Source organism: Hyperolius riggenbachi, chromosome 3 (assembly GCF_040937935.1).
Source record: "Hyperolius riggenbachi isolate aHypRig1 chromosome 3, aHypRig1.pri, whole genome shotgun sequence".
Classification (NCBI taxonomy): domain Eukaryota; kingdom Metazoa; phylum Chordata; class Amphibia; order Anura; family Hyperoliidae; genus Hyperolius; species Hyperolius riggenbachi.
The window spans coordinates 149,525,422-149,539,763 of NC_090648.1; the positions used below are offsets into that span (position 1 = coordinate 149,525,422).

General features: G+C 41.4%; 1 protein-coding gene across 1 annotated transcript in view; it reads right to left on the reverse strand.

Moving 5' to 3' along the window:
* Positions 1 to 876: 876 nt before the first annotated feature.
* The window catches only part of SYNM (synemin), a 61,398-nt gene continuing 47,932 nt past the window's right edge, over positions 877 to 14,342 (reverse strand). The window contains exons 3-4 of the mRNA XM_068275133.1: positions 8,496 to 8,569; positions 877 to 6,905 (exon numbers count right to left, since the gene is read on the reverse strand). Coding sequence (XP_068131234.1) covers positions 2,422 to 6,905; positions 8,496 to 8,569 — 4,558 coding nt within the window. The 3' untranslated portion in view covers positions 877 to 2,421. The remainder of the gene's footprint in view (positions 6,906 to 8,495; positions 8,570 to 14,342) is intronic.

Here is a 14,342-nt window from a genome sequence, read left to right on the forward strand (position 1 = left end):
ACCCCCCACCTGGGTCCCCCGATCTGCGCTCCCCCTCTAGCTTTTAAGTGCAGCAGCAGCCAACGTATTAATACGAAGCAGTGGGTGGGAATGACTCACCTCTTCTGCATTCCAGTGTGCGTTCCACTGTCGTCACTTCCTGCAATGCCGTCCAATTACAATACAGAGGTGAGTCATCCCAACCCGCTGCATCGTATTAATACGCTGGCTGCTGCTGCACTTAAAAGCTAGAGGGGGAGCGCAGATCGGGGGACCCAGGTGAGGGGGGGGGGGGTTTGACCCCCCCTCCCCGCCACTGTGCCCAATACCCCCTTCCTGCCTGCTACCCCCTCCAGCCCCACAGTCCCCACCCACGGCTGGGGGGGGGGGGGCGGCGATTTCTCACAAGTTTGCCTCAGGCGGCAAAAAGTCTAGAACTTGCCCTGTGTATAATATACAGCTTATTACCTCAACTGCTCTTGCTGTTGTCACACCCTCCACCCTCTCTCTTTCCACCTGGCCTCAATATTGGTGCAGAGGGTGTGGTGGTAGAGGATGGGCGTGGCTGGGCTTCCACACTAGGAATTACAGAGATACACTGAGAAATACTGGGGCTCAGCAGAGCCTCATTAGTGAGATTAGCATGTGTTGCTGAGGTAGTAAGACTCAAGGCCCATACACACGTCGGATTTTTCCGAACGACGGGTCGTTTGAACGTCCCGTCGTTCAGTCGTCTGCACGCCAAATCGGGCGTGTGTACAGACTGTCGTTCAGGTGATAAGACTGGTCTTGAGCGATCCACCGGGCAGGTCGCTCAAAACCAGTCTTATCACCCGAACGACAGTCTGTACACACGCCCGATTTGGCGTGCGGACGACTGAACGACGGGACGTTCAATCGACCCGTCGTTCGGAAAAATCCGACGTGTGTATGGGCCTTCAGTCTATAGTATGAACCACTCTCATCTAATTGTTGCCAAAGAAATTGACATGTTTGCTTTAAAGTGAACCTGAACCTAGCAACATTATTTGAAGCTCACCATTTTCTTATAACAATGACTCCTTCCAGTTTGTCAGACATGTCTCTGGAAGCTGAAAGCCTTAGATCCCCTTTTCACTATATCAGTTGCAGTCAGTTGTAACTGAAAGGTCAAATGGTGTGCAAGGTAATGTCCATGTTTCCCTATGGATTAAGCGATATTACTGGTTAACAAAGTGCTGACCTGGATGCTGTAAGGGGATCATCGCCATTTCTTAAATGGAGGAATGAGAATTCCTTCAATCACAGTGGGCATACAGGACATGGGAGATGAGAAAGCGATTGATAAGCAGACTACGTGGAAGGTAAGTATGATGTGTGTATGTTTATTTTGACTTTTGAATTTTCAGTTTAGGTCTGCTTTGGTTTGTTCTAATAGTGGGTTGGTAGGAATTATTCTATTTATACTGCATGTGGTTTGGCTCACAGAGTGGCTGTTTTCATTGCATTTACCTGAAAAGATGCACCTTAGTTCATAAATCATTGTGACTCAGTTGGTAAGCAATGTTGTCAGCACAGGTAGTATATTTAGAAAGCAGAATTTTAAATGGTTCATTCACAAAGGCAGTGATGCAGAGCGGTACACACAGCTGGACCCTGCTGCTTCTTGCACTGCAGGACAGAGCAACACAGCCCCATTCAATACAATGACATGGGGCGGCCCTCTCCACCTAATTGTTACACAGCGCTACATCAATTAACAACGCTGTGCCTGTCAATGCAAAGTCTAGCCAATGGCGGGGAAGAAATAGTGGAGAGCAAGAGCACCTCTCTACACAACATTTAGTGTGAATCTGCCCTATGTCTGCATTGACAGAAGAATTGGAATAGACCTTTCTAGAGAGGCATTTTAGAAATGTGTTTCTACAGCTTCTTCCAACTACAGTTCTCAGTAGTGCTGCAGATAATAGAAAGGTGCTGCACCCAGCAGGTGCCAACTAATGCATCATGACAAAAAAACTGTAAAATACATATGTTCACATGCATGTAAAATGCACATTTATCTCAGAGTAAAATGCACTGTGAATGGCCTTTTTTCTATGTAGCTGTCACCTACAGTAGGCAAGGCAGACACCTATGTATGGGAGTGCTTTTGAAAAGAAGAAAACATCAAGAGAACTAGTTCTAAAACTTGTCAGAAAAAAAGTCAGAGCAGATTAATAATACCTACTGTAAGTGATAGCTACACAGGAAGTAAGTATATTACAGTGCATTGCATTATGGGACAAATGTACATCTTTTATGTAGGTGTACATGCATATTTTAAGCACAATTTCCTTTATAATCATCCTTTAGGATAATTCCAAATATACTGATTCCTTGTAATATGCGTTATGATAGCATACATTCAGCATATTATTTGAATATACTTTCTTTTGCTTTCAATGAATATTCTTAGAGATTTCAGAATGAACGCCTTAGATAGTCTTGATCTTGATCCTCTTCTTCTTCTTCTTCTTCTTCATCAAGGTACACAACGGCTACTTTTCTGTCACCAGAGACAACGTGACTCTGATGAACTATTCTTTGCATTTGCACAGTTTTTTCAAGATCTGATGTTTCACTAATGTTCTGGCTATGGGGAAGAGTTTCATAAGCAAACTGAGAGACACCAGCGATTTCTTCCTCGCCATATCCACTTTCTGACACCTCTGTATCATCTGTTAATGTTATGCTTGGTGGACTAAAATCTGGGTGACCTTCAGACTTACTGGAAGTGATTACCATTCCGCTCTCCTGGCCTCCACTTTCTTCTGTATGCTTTGAGGCAAGTTTGGTAATATCCATCTGAAAAGTGAATGCCTTTTCTTTTGGACCCAGCTTGATGTGCTTGAATGATCTCTCACTCTCGGTGGAATCTCCAGATGGAGAGGACACAACGAAATCAGATGATTCATAAGATTCCATAGTTGGTCCTGTAATGGTTACATGTTCTGGTTGATGTATTTCTGAAGAGCCAAGTCTAATATGTTGAATGGATCTGTTTGTATCGTCTACATAAGTGTTGCCTTCTCCGGTGATTTGAACATTTGCAGAAACGGGACCTTGAAACACAATCTGCTCTTTGTTTGGACTCAGTTTTATGTGATGGACAGAGGTATTGACATTACTTTGATTATTTTGATCATTGGCGTTTCCATAGTCTTCTACTTCAGAAACAAAACCTTGATACTTAATTTGTTTCGTTACCTGAATTTTTGAAGTAGGAGAGCTATGTTCAATAGGCCTGTTGTTATCTTCTGAATTGTCAGTTTCTACAGTGATTGTTCTATTAATGTCATATGTTCTGGGAATGCTTCCCTCAAATACGATTGGTTTACTAAAGGTTTCACCTGGGTTGACCTTAAAATGTGAAACTGCCTTTCCAGTATCAATGAAAAACTCATTGCTTTGATTTGTTGTCTCTTTATTTCCACTCTGGAATGTCTCAAAACTGAAGCTTTGACCTGATTCAATTCCACTGTCTGCTAGTTTTTCTTGAACTGACAATTCTTCTGTGACATTGGTTCCCCTACCTCCAGCTCTGAAGATGGGTCCCTGGAATATGATCTGCTCTGCTGGAACATTTTCTGTTGGACTTAATTTTATATGTCTTATAGATCTGTTCTGTTCTGATGAATCTTCTGTGTTTTTCACAATGTCCAATTTAAATGTTTCAGAGATGGGACCCTCAAAGATTATTTGTTTGTTAGAAAAGGTTTCCCTGGGTCCAAGCCTAATATGATGCTCAGACCTGTTTATTTCTGTTGGAGAAAAGTCATCCATTGATTCCTCTGGTAATATTTGCTCTGACGTATCAAGTTCTATGCGTTTTATGAATTGGCTTGCATCAGTGGAGATATGTCCAAATGACATTTCTTGTGTAGGACTAAAATGAACACTAGTAGGTAATTGACTTTCTTCATGAATTCCTTCAGCTGTGTAATAGTCTCCTTTATTTTTCATTTCTAAAACAGAATGGTAAGACCCTTGACTTCCAGCAGCTTCATTTATAAATGCACTAATGTCCTTCTCTTTTTGCAGGACAGATATTATATCTTCTGTGGATTTTAGCTGAGATTTGTTTATGGTTCTTTCTGTACTTAAGACACTTTCCTTTAACTCTAGATGATCAATATCATCTGCATCCAAAGTCTGTGATGAACTTATTTCTGCCACAATAGTCACCATACCACTGTCCTCCGTTTGACCAACCTTCTTAATATCGACAGCCAAATTGCTGGTTTGCGTTTGTTCTTCCCCTGCAATAGTTGACAGCTCTTTGAATAATTCTTGTGGAAGATTTCCCTTCAGGCACTCTAGAGCCCCTTTTAATTGTTGCTGGGGATCTTTGATACCTTCAGATAGAAGATTCATTAATGAAGACTGGATTTCATGGGGAACATTAATTTTTTTCTCAATTACAACGGTTTGAACATGGGACTCCCCTTTTTGCTCCTCACTGTCAAATTCATCACCGTCTACTGAAGAGCCATATGTGACCACTTTGTCTATCTTAATAGTTTCAACATTTGATTCACCTATGCATTGTTTCTTTCCCAAGCTATCATTACTATCCACCAAATAGTTGTAACCTGCTGATTTATCGATCACAATTTCAAACTGCGAGTCTCTATTTTCTTGCTTCTCTTCTAATTCATCACTTCTCTTCACTGAGAAGTCATAAGTAGGTGTTTTTTCAGTGCCAATAGTTCCAACATGTGACCTTTCTGTGTGTCCTGTGTCCTCTGTGTTAGTGCTGTCCACTGAGGACTTATAGGTGCCTGAGCTTTGTTCACCTGCTGAAGCTTGTTTTAACATCTCACTCAAACTTTTACGGCCTTGAGAGCCCTGTAAGAATTCATCCTGCCAAGAATACTTCACTTGAGACTCTTCCTCCATGTGAATTTGTCCTCGTATGGTTTCCTCTTCTTCTTCCTCAAAGTATGGATTATCATCAGGAATAGAAACAAAGTAATTTATTTCTTCATCAATATGTCCACCTTCTGTTATTTCTTCAACATGAGCTGGAACTGCACTGGGCTGGATGTTATCTTGTATTTTGTCTGTCTTTGTGGAAACATGCTGTTTTTCCGTTTTTAAAGACTCTTCTTTAGTATAGGCGTCATCTGCTTCTTCTACATGGAATGGAGTACAAAACTCCCCTTTCTCATATCCATATGTGCCTATGGATTCCTCAACTATCTCAACATTAACAGATTTTCCTGGGGAGCCCTTGAGTCCAGTGCGAATTACATTTCCTATCCATTCTTCTGCTTCCTCTCCTGAAATATCTTCAAGTACAGTTTTTTTAATTTTCTTGCTGTGAATTTCCTCTGAAATATGAGCTTTACTGCTATCCTGAGCTGAGGACTGAGCTGAGGACTGGGGTGTTGTGTTCCACAAATCTGTGAGGTCAGGTTCATCAAACAAGTCCAGCTCTTCTTCTGTTTTAGACTGTACAATTATCTCAGTTTTTGTAGACCCATCACTGCATTTCTCTTTTCGTTCTACATAGGTAACATTGGTATCATCCAAATCAGAGGGCTGTCCTAGTTCTCGAAGGATATCAGACACAAAAGCCCTATTTTCAATGCTCTCTGATGAAACACTTGCAGAGTCATCTGTTCTGCTGAATTTATTAATTTCAGAGTCTGTTTTGGTTCTGTCCACCTCTTCAGATCCAGGAATACTTTCTTCATAGATTTTCATTTGAATAACATTTACTGGAACTCGGCTTTGCTTCTCTACATTCTCTTTTTTTGAAATACTTTCCTTTCTACTCACTTCAAGCTGTATTGGTATTTCAATGACAGTCTTATCTGGAACATTTTCTCCGAGAACAAAGGTTCTCATATATGTACTGCCTTGATTCTTTTCTTCAGATGAAATGTTAGTGTCCTTCCTTTCAAAAGAGGAAGGCTGACCTAACTGTCTAAGTAGATCATCCACAAGAGCTCTATCCTCTCCATATTCTTGCACAGTTTTTGGACTCACGTATGATTGGCTAACATTTCTAGCTGTTTTGTTCTCTACTGTGTTGTCTTTTTGTTGAACATCTTCTTGTTTTCTTCCTGTAAATCGTATTGGTATTTCCAAGACAACTTGTTCATCCTGTGTTGTTTCTCCAACTACAGATGCTTGGGTAGTTTCATGAACCTCTTCTTTTGATCTTCCTGTAACATTATCATCACCTACCACCATGCTTTGCCGCTCTTCTTTTCTCTTTTTGGCTTGCTCCCTTTTCTTCCTCTCCTTTTTGACAGGAAGTTCTTGTTCTTTTGGCTCTTGAACAACCTCTTTTTGAGCCACTTCTGTTACACTTACTGTTTCTTTATTCATTTTTTCAAGCCTTTCTTCTTCTGCAGATTGTACATGTATTTTTTTGTCTCCAGCAATTTTGGTTTCTGTATGTGAGTCTAATTTTTGTTGCTTATTTTCTGCTTTAACATCAACTTCTCTTTTTCTAGCCTCCCTGGAATGAGTTCTTGGGCGAGCTACTGGTTTTAGATCTTTAATCTGCTCTTGTTTAGTTGTTTGGCTAATTCTTGTGGACTGTGTGGATGCATACGGTGATAAAGTTGCTGGTTGTACTGTCTGAAAAGATACACTTGATTTGGTTTCTGGTTTGTATGAAGAGCGGTAGCTTGTAGTGAAGGGCAAAGAGTCCCATCTGTTACCTTTTTCTTCATATACACGGGAGACGTAGGAGCTGCTTGTATTCCCTAAATTTGTATATCTCGGTTTAATCACAGCTTGAGGTACAGTTCGGTTCAGGAATCTGTCTGCATTGGGTGTATGTGCGCTCCATATCATTTCATCTTTAATATGAGTAACTGGATACTGGATTCTTTCTTTCCCCCCATCATAAAATCTTGTAGTCTCTTCAAATACTGTATTCACATAACCTAGACAAAACAAAAATAAAAATATTGTCAATGCATAACGTGTTTAATTTCTTTTAAATAGCATAGTATAGTATATTTTTTAAGTTAATATGTACAAATGGAGGGAGCAGGCACGTATGGGTAGCAGTCCTTATGCTCATAGCTGCCAGGTCAGCCAGGTAGCACACTCTCTGCGCAAGCTTTGGTCGTGCAGCACGCATCCCCTTGATCGCACTCCTGTGGCTGGGAGCACTCTGCGCATGAGCCTTATGGGTAGTTATGTAGTGCGTATGCCCAGAGCTCTCCCGGCCATGGGAGCACGATCCAGGACATGTGCTGCCAGGCCAGCGCATGCACACTAGTTTGACTTATGGGGGAATTTATGAAGGAATGGAGGGGAATAGAGTAGAACGGGGGAGCGGTGGTTATGAGGACTGCTGCCTATACTTGCCTGCTCCTTCTATTTGTACAAGGCTTTTTTTTATTAGCAAGTTTCTGCATGAGGTGTGTGTGTGTGTGTGTGTGTGGGTGGGTGGGTTGGGTTGGGGGGGGGGGAGCATGCAGCCTAGTCATGCCCATATTTCAATGTAGCTTTCCAGACACAAAAACAAACAGATCATTGGTAGGCAGGGCGTAACTAGAAATCAATGGGCCCACTTGCAAAACTTTGGATGAGGCCTCCTCGCCCTCTCTTTCTGCACAGGTAAACTAAGAACCAATGTTATTCAGTTGGCTAGTGCACACTTGAATGTGTTTTCCCCATGCAGATAAAAACACAGCAGTGAAGCAGTGAAGCACTGCACACATTTTCTTTATCAATTACATTAGCTTATGTGATAAAACATGCATGTAACACACATATAGACAGACATGGGGCTTGATTCACTAAGCTGCGCTGCTAAAGAACCACATACAGAAAACCAACAGACAAGTGTGCTTCCAGCCTCAGCTTCTTATTACACTCACTTTGTCCATCTCTGATGGAGCAGAACTGGCTCTACAGACTTCTCCAGCATCACTACAGTACAGAGCACTTGGGGAGGGGGTGGAAAGGTTGGGGGCTGGGCGCTATACACAAGCCTCTGCTGCACACTGAATAGGGACTGTCTACAAATCTTTGTCTGCAAAACTTTGTATGATTCCTTATCAGTGGCTGAGCAGATGCAGTCATTAGAATAATTGTGCAGAGAGCAGAAAGCTTTTCCTCTCAGTGCCCTTGGTTGTCAAGTCTCTCAGGACAGGGAAAATAAACTTCTCCTCCTCCCTCATGGGCCCCCTGCAACTTCTTGGTCCCCCTGCAGTTGCATCCCTTGCGGGGTCTATTGTTACTCCCCTGTTGGTAGGACATTTGGAAGTTAAAATGATGCCTTCTAGCAAGCCACAATAAAATGAATTTAAGATATGGATGTTAGCTATTTATTTACGTAAAATGACAGTCAAACTGCTGGAAGATGAGGAGTCCAGTTAGCTAGATGTGTGCCTCTAACCTGCACATCATATAGCTACAAGCTAGCTTTGTTACGTCTGCTTGCTGCATAAACACGTGTAGCACCCTCAGTTTGCATGCAGGTATGTAGCAGTAATGCAGTGTATGTATAAATTGCTTCTCACCTGGAGGCCTGTCTCGGATATTGTGCTCTGTCACAATCACTGTGCCCTTCCTGCTTTCAGCCTCCAGCAATGCCCTGCCAACAGAAAACCATGACATAAAGTAATGATGAATGCAGAGAAAGAAAAAGCAATCATTTATGAAACATACGGTACATCAATTCTGTGATTTTCATAAAACATTTAACACACTGAAGCAATAAAAAGAGAAAACCTAACTCCACCTGTTTTTACTTCAATGATCCTATCAGGTTCAAGAGTATCCATATAGACTTAAGACCTCACCTGCTTTTAGCTTCCTTCTACCATACTGAGGTCTTACATCTGCTCAACACCTACTTTCTGTGACTTCAAGTCTCACTTCCTCATGCATGCTTTCTCCTTGTAAGTCAGGGAAGCTGGGGAAAACTAGTGTGATTTTTATTGCTTGTCCTACTTTGGATGTCACATGGTCACACCCAACAGCCAAATCAGGAAAAGAGAGGGAGCAAGCTGTGGTGCAGTAGCAAGCGGAAAAAAAAATGACTTTTTCAAAAAATAATAGTTGCAGAAGTTTTAAACAAGCTCTCCGTCCAACTGATCAACTAATCCTATCTGAACAATTCTGGACATGACAAGAGAAACAGATTATTTTATCAGAAGCATAAAATATAATAGAGTTACCTTTAAAGGGAACTTAAGGTGAGAAACATATGGAGGCTGACATGTTTATTTCCTTTTAAGCAATGCACAATGCCTGGATATCCTGCCGATCATCTGTCTCTAACCTTCAGCTATAAACCCTGAACAAGCATGCAGATCAGATGTCTCTGACTCAAGTCTGACTAGATTAGCTGCATACTTCTTTCAGGAGTGTGATTCGGACACTACTGACCAGAAATATGAGTCGGACTGCCAGGCAACTGTTATTGTTTAAAAGGAAGTAAATATGGCCTCTCCCATATGTCTCTCACCTTGGGTTCCTTTTAAAAACAATAAAGTCATTTGAGCTTTGCCTTTCTAAAATCTGCCAGTGATCTATTGAACCCAGCATACCTAAAGGTGCCCGTTAATGGTACCATTTTTTCGCCAAATGCGATCTTTCCATGTGATTTTTATGATCATATTGTATAGAAAGTTTGCAGTTTATGAAAGCAATCGATAGTGAATGGTTCTTGGGTCAATTGCTTTAAAGAGTAAAATCGATCTGAAAGTTGAAAGTTCTGATCGCATTTGAAGAAAGAATCGTTCAGTAAATGTGAACGTTTGATAATTGCCTTCAGATTACTTACGATCATTCAAATCCCATCAAAAGATCGCATTTAGTGAAAAATTGTGCTGTTAATGGGCACCTTAAGAGATCCACTTCCAACTGATTTCAGATAGTTTATCAACTGAAAGGGTGATCGGGCACAGCAATAATTAGTCTCATGCTAGCTCAACTCATTCTCAGTTTCTGGGCAGCACGGTGGCGTAGTGGTTAGCTCTCTCGCCTTGCAGCGCTGGGTTCCTGGTTCGAATCCCAGCCAGGGCACTATCTGCAAAGAGTTTGTATGTTCTCTCTGTGTCTGAGTGGGTTTCCTCCGGGCACTCCGGTTTCCTCCCACATTCCAAAAACATACGGATAAGTTAATTGGCTCCCCCTAAAAAAATTGGCCCTAGACTACAGTACTTACACTACATAATATAGACATATGACAATGGTAGGGATTAGATTGTGAGCTCCTTTGTGGGACAGTTAGTGACAATATATATACACTGTACAGCGCTGCGTAATATGTCGGCGCTATATAAATACTAAATAATAATAATAATTTCTGCTGAAATGTGATTGAGACTGAGTGAGACAAGGTGGTACATCAATCACTAATTTCTAGTACGATTTCACAATCGATTTCTTGCTGGATCAGAAAACTATCCACCTAGGTATGGCTAGCCAAACAAGTATGCACAGATTTTCTTGTCATTTTAATCAGTATACAAATGATTTTGTGAAGTGGAGTAAATAGTTATTTGTGCTGGATGCCACATTACAACATTTTTAGTGACTGGACAGATGGCCTGAACCATCCTGGCTGCTGTTATCATCAGTTTATGTAGCCTTAGAAAATTCTAAATATACGACCCAGTGGGACACCCCACATGTGGCAGCTGAACAACACCGGCTCAGTATTAATCTTTATCTGTAAGCTGGGAGAATGTTACAGACCCAAAATAAGAGCAAGCTCATATCTGACTCCACCCTGCGGGATTCGGAAACTGGCTCACTTCTCCTCTCTCATTGGTGATAATTTTTCTTTCAGTATGCTGATGTAAAAATATCCAACATGACAGGCCCACCTACAGGAAAGTGAGCCGCACTATAGAAATCTCACCATGCACAAGTGGTCACCGAGGTAGGAGATTATTTTACATTAATATCACGCCTCTTTACCGGCACTGCTAAATGTATCAGGAAGACCGCTTAGCAGCCTAATGCAGTATTCAAGAAATGAAGAATAGCAGCAATAAAATTACCCAAACAGAGCATAATAATGTTCAATTTAGAGAAACATACCTCACTACTGCTATGGTGCCCAGCAATGCAATGGTGACCCCATAAGCTCTACCTACATATGAGTAGATTCTTTAAACTTGAATCAGGTCACCTGGGCGCACGGCGTCGGCGGCGTATCCCTGGATGATGGCGCGGCTATAGTTGCAATGCTATACTCCGCGGCCTGTGCACTAGCAATTCAGGGATCAGGTAACCGCCGGACCCCAAATTACTGCAACTCGGAGGTGGAATAGTAATTGACACCGCCCGGTATTTTAGCGGCAGTAGGGTGAGTAATCATTTGGCTCGCCCTGTGCCCAGCTGACCTAGTGGCCAAACAATACGTACGTCATTAAACTTCCTTAGTGCCTATAATGTGTGATTAGCTTCATCCACAAATCTGGCTGGATTTTAAGAGATGAAAGTCCAATCATCCCCCCAAACCTGACCATACACCTCCCACCCATGCTGCAGAGAATGCTAAATTTTTCAACAAAAATCTGATTACCGCGGTAATTTTGACTAATGACAAGATTCCGGTTTTCCGATTTCCTCTTTTCCCATTTTCATTTTTTTTTTCATTTTTTGCATTGTTTAATGGAAAGAATGACAAATAAAATACTCCTGGGAAATTGGAAAATCGGAAAAACAATAATTCAAAAGAACGGAAATTGACATTGGCGGAAATAGGAATTTCGTCAGAATTGGAAATGGGCATTTCCGACCATCCCTACTTGGGAATTTAGACTGTGAGTTCATATGCGGTAACCTATGTAAAAAGTTCAATGTTCTGAGCATAGTGCTGCAGATAGATGTCAGCTCTATATTTATAAGTAAGATGAAAAACAATGATCCTCCTCCTTTTTATTAAAATACAATACACAATACAATGCAATAACATTTCTATAGCACTTTTCTCCCATAGGACTCAAAGCGCTTAGGCTCTCTCAGATTCAGTAATTGGTAGTAGGATGAAGTATTCACACAACAAAAGTTATATTTCTGCAAATGCCAAACTGAACAGGTGGGTTTTCAGTCTGGATTTAAACACGTCCAGGGATGGAGCTGTCCTGATCTGTTGAGGTAAGGAGTTCCAAAACGTAGGGGCAGCATAACAGAAGGCTCTGGGACCAAAAGTTTCCAAGTGGACTCTGGGTATGACTAGATTATTAGAACCTGTGGATCTGAGAATGCGGGGATTGCTACGCAGCTGCAACATTTCTTTTATGTATCCAGGGACCAGATTATTCCGTGATTTAAATGTCAGTAGGCCGATCTTAAATAGAACCCTCCATTCTATAGGTAGCCAGTGAAGGGAGTGTAGGACTGGCGTTATGTGGCAGTGACGGGGTTGGTTGGTTAACAGTCTGGCAGCAGTATTCTGTATCAGCTGTAGGCGGTACAAGTCCTTTTTTGGAAGGTCAGCAATGGTGTCATGGTTTCATTCCTTGTTAATTTGTATAATTCCGCTTGCTTTTGTACACACCCAACACCTTCACAGTGAAGATGCAGGCAGGTGGCTCACATACAATGTAGAAGTATGAGATGTCAGCACTTTACAGTCTGAAGATTCGTATGTCTACCCTGGTGTACAGTTCCATAAATAATACAAGCGTAGTGTGCACGGCACCATAAGCAAAGTCTATACATGCTAATATAATGAGCAGAATGTGTCATGATGATTGGGTATTCCAAAATAGTCCCCAACACATCCGCCACTCACCGACACTTACTATTTTTAGGCGCAATCTGAAAACTCAGGCAAGCATACTGTCCTACCTAGGACACTGCCCACTAACCACCATTTATACCACCACATACACAGCTTCCCTTACCTACTGTCCTATACCTTAAATGTTTACACTGTACGGCCTTTTGGCCAGGGCTCTATTTCCTTTCGTCTCACAATGCTGTGTAATAGGTGTGCATACCTCTCACCGCTGTGTAAAATATGTAGTTAATTTGTTCACTGTTTTAGCCGTTATACCCTCTTGTCTTGTATCAACTGTCTGTATTGTATGCTTTATACTGTTATACCTTGTACATTTTTGTACAGCACTACGGAACATGCTGGCACTATATAAATCAATAATAATAATAATAATACCTGAAAATGTAATAAAACCAATCCTGTATAGAAAGATCAAATGCATTTTCAGTGTTATGAGTTGTAATAAGCAGCTGGATTGTGTACTGTTTGGTGGCTCTGCCTCTGGCACAGGAGACCAGGACTTGAACCTTGGCTCTTCCTGTTCAGTAAGCCAGCACCTATTCAATGAGGAGACCTTGGGCAAGACTCCCTAACACTTCTACGGCTATAGAGCGCACCCTAGTGGCTGCAGCATTTGCACTTTGAGTCCGCTAGGAGAAAAGCCTGATACTGTATACCGGTTAATGTTCTGTGTTTTGTCTAATAATCAGCAAAGCAATCATAAAAGTTCACGTGGCAAACTGCCACTTACTGATAGTGCCTTCATAGTCCGCTGACCAGACAACCATCACAGCCAAGTAGGAAATATATTTATTATTTTTAATCTACATTGTTACAAAGAGTAAAGGCAGAAGGTATATATCTGTGAATATCAAGGCAGACCTTTCTCAAAAGGCAAGCTGCCACACAGTCTTTATCAGAGTATTGCACACCAGTGACTTGGCAGTTTTAGATGTGTTTACCAAGATATCTTATGTGCCTGCGTTATAAATTAGAACCAAGTACATTTGCTGATAATGACATTTAGTTATGACATTGTATTACAGTCAATAAGTCCATCCACCTGTCTTTTCTCAGCAATAAACCCAACACTGACCAACAATAACATTTGCATACAGGTTTGTTGTAAATGGTATAGAGTTTTTCCACCATGTTTTATAGTTTATCAGCACTTATTCCTGCTCTGTTCCCATATAAAGGCACTCACATGCCAGACCCGCACACCATAGAATGTATAACACAAACTTTCCTATACATTAAAAGGACTGTAACATGCTGAGCCCTTCTATGTGTTTAAATGTTATCCATTCTCATACCTTCCTTTCCTCATTGCTTTGTTATCTATCATCTACAGAAGAACCTGTATAAATAACACAAATGAAAGTAAGGCTAAAAACATTCCTTCTAAAGCAATGTTCCAAAAGTAATGTTTTAATAAGGAGGTTGAACAGGATTAGTATCACCTATTGTGGTCTATGTAGGGGACCACACCCAGATGGGGACGTGTTTAGAGTCCCATCATGCATCATCTCTATAGCTTTGCTTAACCACTTCCGTACCAGCAGTCTCTGCCCCCTTAAGGACCAGAGACTGCTGGTACGATAAAACGACGCTTCCCGCTGCT